This window comes from Malurus melanocephalus, unplaced genomic scaffold, assembly GCF_030028575.1.
Source record: "Malurus melanocephalus ecotype Western Australia unplaced genomic scaffold, MMel_1.1 scaffold_2252, whole genome shotgun sequence".
In the NCBI taxonomy this organism is placed as follows: Eukaryota; Metazoa; Chordata; class Aves; order Passeriformes; family Maluridae; genus Malurus; species Malurus melanocephalus.
In genome coordinates, this window is record NW_026625484.1 from 4,169 (window position 1) to 9,910 (window position 5,742).

Here is a 5,742-nt window from a genome sequence, read left to right on the forward strand (position 1 = left end):
TCTCAGGGCCCCAAAACCGCGGCGTTTCCGGTGTTTTTGGGGCCTCCGCATCCGCCAAAGGGGGGTGGAAATGCCCCAATTTTGGGGTTTTTTATCCCAAAAATCGGGGCTGGGTCGAGACTGGAAAGGGTTAAAGGGAAAAAAAGAGAAAATTTGGGGGAAATCTGGGAAAAAAACCTAAAAAATCCCAAAAATTGGGGATGTGAAAACGGTTCTGACCCCAAATTTGGTGAAAAAAAACCCGTTTTTTTCCATCACCGAACCCCAAAAGGGCACAAAAACCCCAAAATCCCAAAATTTTCCTGCAAATCCCCCATAAAATCCCCCATAAAATCAGAAAATGTCATTTTTAGGGGATGGAGGGGCTGTCCCTGCACTTTTCAACCCCAAAAATACCCCAAAAAAAACCCTTTGGGGTTTCTAATTTTGCTCCACATTCCCCAAATCCCAAAATCCCAAACCCCGACCCCAAATCGTTCCTGGCCCCATTTTTTTCTCCATTTTGTGCTGATAAATGAAAAAAAAAGGAATTTTTCCCCATTTTTTTTGCCTTATATTTCCATGTGAAAAAATCTTCAGATTTCCAGGAATGTTTCCATATTTCCGTGTGAAAATCTCCATAATTTTCAGGGATATTTCCATATTTGCTTTTTTTAGAAATTTTTTTCTTATTTTTTTTTTAAATTTTCTTTCTTTTTTTATCTTTTCTCTTTTATTTTCTTTTTCTCTTTTTTTAAAATTTTTTTTTCTCTTGGGTTGTCCCCGCCCTCAGCGCTTCCTCCTCACTCTCTTCCGGTCCCTCCGTGCGCAGATCAAACCCAAATTAATCCCGGATTAAACCCAAATTAATCCTGGATTGACCCCAAATTAATCCCGGATTGATCCCGAATTAATCCCGGATCGATCCCAAATTAATCCCTGATTGAACTCAGATTAATCCCGGATTGATCCCAAATTAATCCCGGATTAATCCCAGATCGATCCCAAATCGACCCCAAATTGATCCCAAATCGATCCCAAATTTGATCCCAAATCAATCCCAAATCGATCCCAAATTGATCCCAAATCGATCCCAAATTTGATCCCAAATCGATCCCAGATCGATCCCAAATTGATCCAAATTTGACCCCAAATTTGATCCCAAATCAATCCCGGATTAATCCCAAATCGATCCCAAATCGATCCCGAATCGACCCCAAATCCCGATCCCGGCTCCGATGGATCCCCCGATTCCCGAGGAAATCCTGGAGCTCCTGGAAGGTACTGGAAAACCCCTCCCAATCCTTTTTTTGGGGGAAAATCCTCTTTTTTGGGGTGGAGGGGCCGGATCTGGGGAGGATTTGGGGTTTTTGGGGTTTTTGGGGTTTTTGGGATTGCCCCGACCCCGATCCCGATGAAAATTTGGGGTCGGGGCTGCAAATCCGGGGGGATTTGGGGCTGCGCTGATGGAACTTCCCGGAGGTCCCAAAATCGGGAATTTTTTGGGATTTTGGCCCAAATCAGGTTCAGTCAAAGGTTAAAGGGCGGGAGAAACTTCTGGGGTGCTCTGAGCCCTTTTGGGGTCGGCGATTTTGGGGTTTTTTTGGTTTTGGGGTCTCTCTGGGGTCGCTTTAGGGTGGAGCTGCAGCCTCAGGGAAGCTCCAATCCCAAAATTTTGGGAAGAGTGGTGCTGACCCCAAAAAAATGGGGAAAAAATGGGATGGGACCTTTTGGGGTCACCCCAAACCCTCTGTGGGGTCGGGCTCAATGGGATTTTGGGTCTCCCCAAATCCCAGGATTATCCAGGTGCTCCCAAAGCCTCAAATCCCAGCTTAAACCCCAAATCCCGGCTTTGACCCCAAATCCCAGCTTTGACCCCAAATCCCGGCTTTGACCCCAAATCCCAGCTTTGACCCCAAATCCCAGCTTTGACCCCAAATCCCGGCTTTGACCCCAAATCCCGGTTTTAACCCCAAATCCTGGTTTTAACCCTAAATCTCTCCTTTGACTCCAAATCCCGGTTTTAACCCCAAATCCCCACAGAAATGGGGCTCAAACCGCCCTCACCTCCACTAAAAAAACCCAAATTTTATGGGATTTTTATCTTTTGGGAAGGAAAGCCCACATTGATCGCCCTAAACCCAACCTGGGGGGGAATTTGGGGTCTGAACCGGGCTTTAAGCCCGTCCTAAACCCCGCAGATTTTCAGTCCCACGCTTTTAGGGCGCGCAGGAAGCGCCTGCGATGTTTTTTTTCGGTTTTGGGGTTTTCAGCTCTCATTTCTGGCAGCAGCAGCGCTGGGCCCCAATCCTTTCCCCTCCAAAACATCAAAAACTCTTTTTTTTAAAAAAAAAACCTTTTTTTTTTTTTTTTATTTTTTTTTTTTTTAAATGAGGGGTTTTTCACGTCCCGGGGTGAAAATTGATCCTAAAAAGGTTCCGGGGGAGGAGMGGACTCGGATCCGTCAGCTCCCGGAAAATCCCGGGGTTTGGCCGAGTCCAGACCTGAAAAAATTCACTTTTTATCCCCCAAAAAGGCTCCCAAATCCCAAAATTCGGGCTCAGGAGAACCTCCCTGGCTCAGGGGATTTAGGACACAGAGAAATCGGGGTTTTGTCCCAAAAGGAGGCTCTGAATTCCCGAAATTCCTGTTTAGGAATTCCTCCCTGGCTGAGGGGTTTAAGGACACAGAGAAATCCATTTTTTGTCCCCCAAAAGGCTCCAAAATCCCAAAATTCGGGTTCAGGAGACCTTTCCTGGTTGGGGGGGTTAAGGACAGACAGAAATCCGGGTTTTGCCCCAAAAAAGGCTCTAAAATCCTGGTTTCCACCCCAGCATTCCCAGTTTCCCACCCTGGAAATCTCGATTTTCCACCCCAGTTTTCCCAGTTTCCCATCCCAATTTTCCATCCCAGTTTCCCATCCCGGAGATCCTGATTTCCCATCCCAGTATTCCAAAATTTCACCCCAGTATTCCCAGTTTCCCACCCTGGAAATCCCTATTTCCAACCACAGTTTTCCCAATTTCCCATCCCAGTTTCCCACCCGCCATTCCCACTTTTCCATTCCCAGTTTCCCACTCCACCATTCCCAGTATTCCCAGTTTCCCACCATTCCCATCATTCCCAATATTCCCACCCCGCCATTCCCATTTTCCCAGTTTCCCATGGCCATTCCCACTATTCCCACCATTCCCAGTATTCCCACTTTCCCATCCCCGTTTCTCATCCCAGTTTCCATCCCAATTTCCCATTCCCAGTATTCCCACCACTCCCACTTCCCACCCCCCCATTCCCAGTTTCCCATCCCAGTTTCGCACCACCATTCCCACCATTCCCAGTGTTCCCAGTTTCCCATCTCAGTTTCCCCACTTTTCCATGCTCAGTTTCCCATCCCACCATTCCCAATTTCCCATCATTCCCAGTTTCACATCCCAGTTTCCCGCCATTCCCATTTCCCCCCCATTCCGAGCATTCCCACCATTCCCACTCTGCCATTCCCACTTTCCCACCGCCATTCCCAGTATTCCCACCATTCCCAGTTTCCCAACCCAGTATTCCCAGTTTCCTACCCTACCACTCCCGATTTTCCACCCCAGTTTCCCATCCCAGTTTTCCCACTTTTCCATTCCCAGTATTCCCACCATCATTCCCAATTTCCCACCATTCCCACTTTCCCACTGCCATTCCCAGTTTTCCCAGTTTCCCATCCCATCATTCCCAATTTCCCACCATTCCCATCATTCCCAGTTTCCCATTCCCACTCTGCCATTCCCAGTTTCCCATGGCCATTCCCAGTATTCCCAGCCCCCCATTCCCACCATTCCCACCATTCCGACTATTCCCAGCATTCCCAGTATTCCCACCATTCCCAGTATTCCACTCCGCCATTCCCAGTTTCCCACGGCCATTCCCAGTTTCCCATCCCATCATTCCCAATTTCTCACTCCATCATTCCCAGTATTCCCCTCATTCCCAGTTTCCCATTCCCATTCCCACCATTCCCAGTTTCCCATTCCCATTCCCACCATTCCCAGTATTCCCATCATTCCCAGTTTCCCATTCCCACTCCGTCATTCTCCATTTCCCACAGCCATTCCCAGTTTCCCATCCCATCATTCCCAATTTCTTACTCCATCATTCCCAGTTTTCCCACCATTCCCAGTTTCCCATCCCACTTTCCCATGGCCATTCCCAATTTCCCATCCCACCATTCCCCGTTTCTCATTCCCACCATTCCCAGTTTTCCCAGTTTCCCACCCCACCATTCCCAATTTCCCACAATTCCCATCGTTCCCAGTTTCCCATTCCCATTCCTCCATTCCCAGTTTCCCATCCCACCATTCCCACCATTCCCACCATTCCCAGTATCCCATTCCCAGCATTCCCACCATTCCCCGTTTCCCACCATTCCCTCTTTCCCATCCCACCATTCCCAGTATCCCCACCATTCCCAGTATTCCCAGTATTCCCAGTATTCCCAGTATTCCCGTTTTTTCAGCCTCCGAGGATTTCCTGGCTCGGGATCTGCGGGAGGAGCTCCTGGACGCGGCTCTGGGGGAGCGTCGGGCGCGGCTCCTGCTCGGCTTCCGCCGCCTCAAATCCCGGTCGGTGCTTCCAAAATCCTCCAAAAATCTGGGAATTTTCATCCCCGTGGAATTTCTGGGATTTTAGGGATATCCCGGGGTTGGGATAACGGGAATGCGCCGCGAAATTCCCATTATTTATTCAAATTTTAAACTAAAAATCGCCGCATCCGTCCCAAAAAATGACGAATCCCAAAAAAACCGGGATGAGATTCCGCGGCATTTCCAGGAATTTCACCCACAAAATTTCCCCTTTTTCCCAAAATTTTTGGGATATTTTTGGGGTATTTTTGGGATATTTTTGGGATATTTTTTGGGATATTTTTGGGATATTTTTGGGATATTTTTGGGATATTTTTGGGATATTTTTGGCTTTTTAGGATCCCAAATCACCACAAATCCCATCGATCCTTCCTCAAAAACAAAAAAATAAAAAATGGGGGAAAAATCCCGTCCTGAAATGGCAGAAAAATCCGATTTTTTTTTGCGTTTTCCCTGTGATTAAATTAAATTTTTATAAATCTCTCCAGATTTTTAGGAAAATCCTGATTTTTATGATTTTTTTCCATTTTTTTTTTTTCAGGTACCACCTGGAATTCCCTTCCCGAGGTGAGTTCCTCCTTCTCTTAACCCCAGAAAATTCCCGATTTTCTGGAATAAAGGACAATCGCTGGGAAAGGAGGATAAAACGTGATTGAAAAATTGGGAATTTTATTCATTAAAATGATTTAAAAGTGTGGAAATTTAGAGTAGGCCTTGGTAGGCCCCAAGGCCTGAGTAGGCCTCACCTCTTTGTAGGCCTCATTTAGATTATTTTTGGAGCATTTTTTCATATCATTTTTTATCTCTTTCTGGATATTTTTTCATATAATTTTATCTCCCTTTTAATCCCTTTTTATCCATTTCTCAGACCCCTTTTTTTAACTCTGCCTCTGAGGAAAAATCCAAATCCCAAAAAAACCCCAAAACCCCCCAAAAACACCCAAAAAAACCCCCCAAAAATACCTCAAAAACACCCCAAAAAAACCCCAAACCCTTTATTTTCACCCCCAAATTTCACATTTTCACCCCAAAATTTCTCCTTTCCCAACCCCCGTTGGGATTTAGGGCCGAATTTCGGGATCAGCAGCAGCAGCAGATGGGAATTTTTATCGGGAATTGTTTGGGAAGCGCTGAGTGA

At 46.4% G+C, this 5,742-nt stretch overlaps 1 protein-coding gene across 1 annotated transcript in view; it reads left to right on the forward strand.

Annotated features, from left to right (window-relative positions):
* Positions 1-1,189: 1,189 nt before the first annotated feature.
* The window catches only part of LOC130587683 (src kinase-associated phosphoprotein 1-like), a gene marked incomplete at its 3' end in the record, with an annotated part of 4,985 nt that continues 432 nt past the window's right edge, over positions 1,190-5,742 (forward strand). The window contains exons 1-3 of the mRNA XM_057388657.1: positions 1,190-1,260; positions 4,478-4,583; positions 5,146-5,171. Coding sequence (XP_057244640.1) covers positions 1,218-1,260; positions 4,478-4,583; positions 5,146-5,171 — 175 coding nt within the window. The remainder of the gene's footprint in view (positions 1,261-4,477; positions 4,584-5,145; positions 5,172-5,742) is intronic.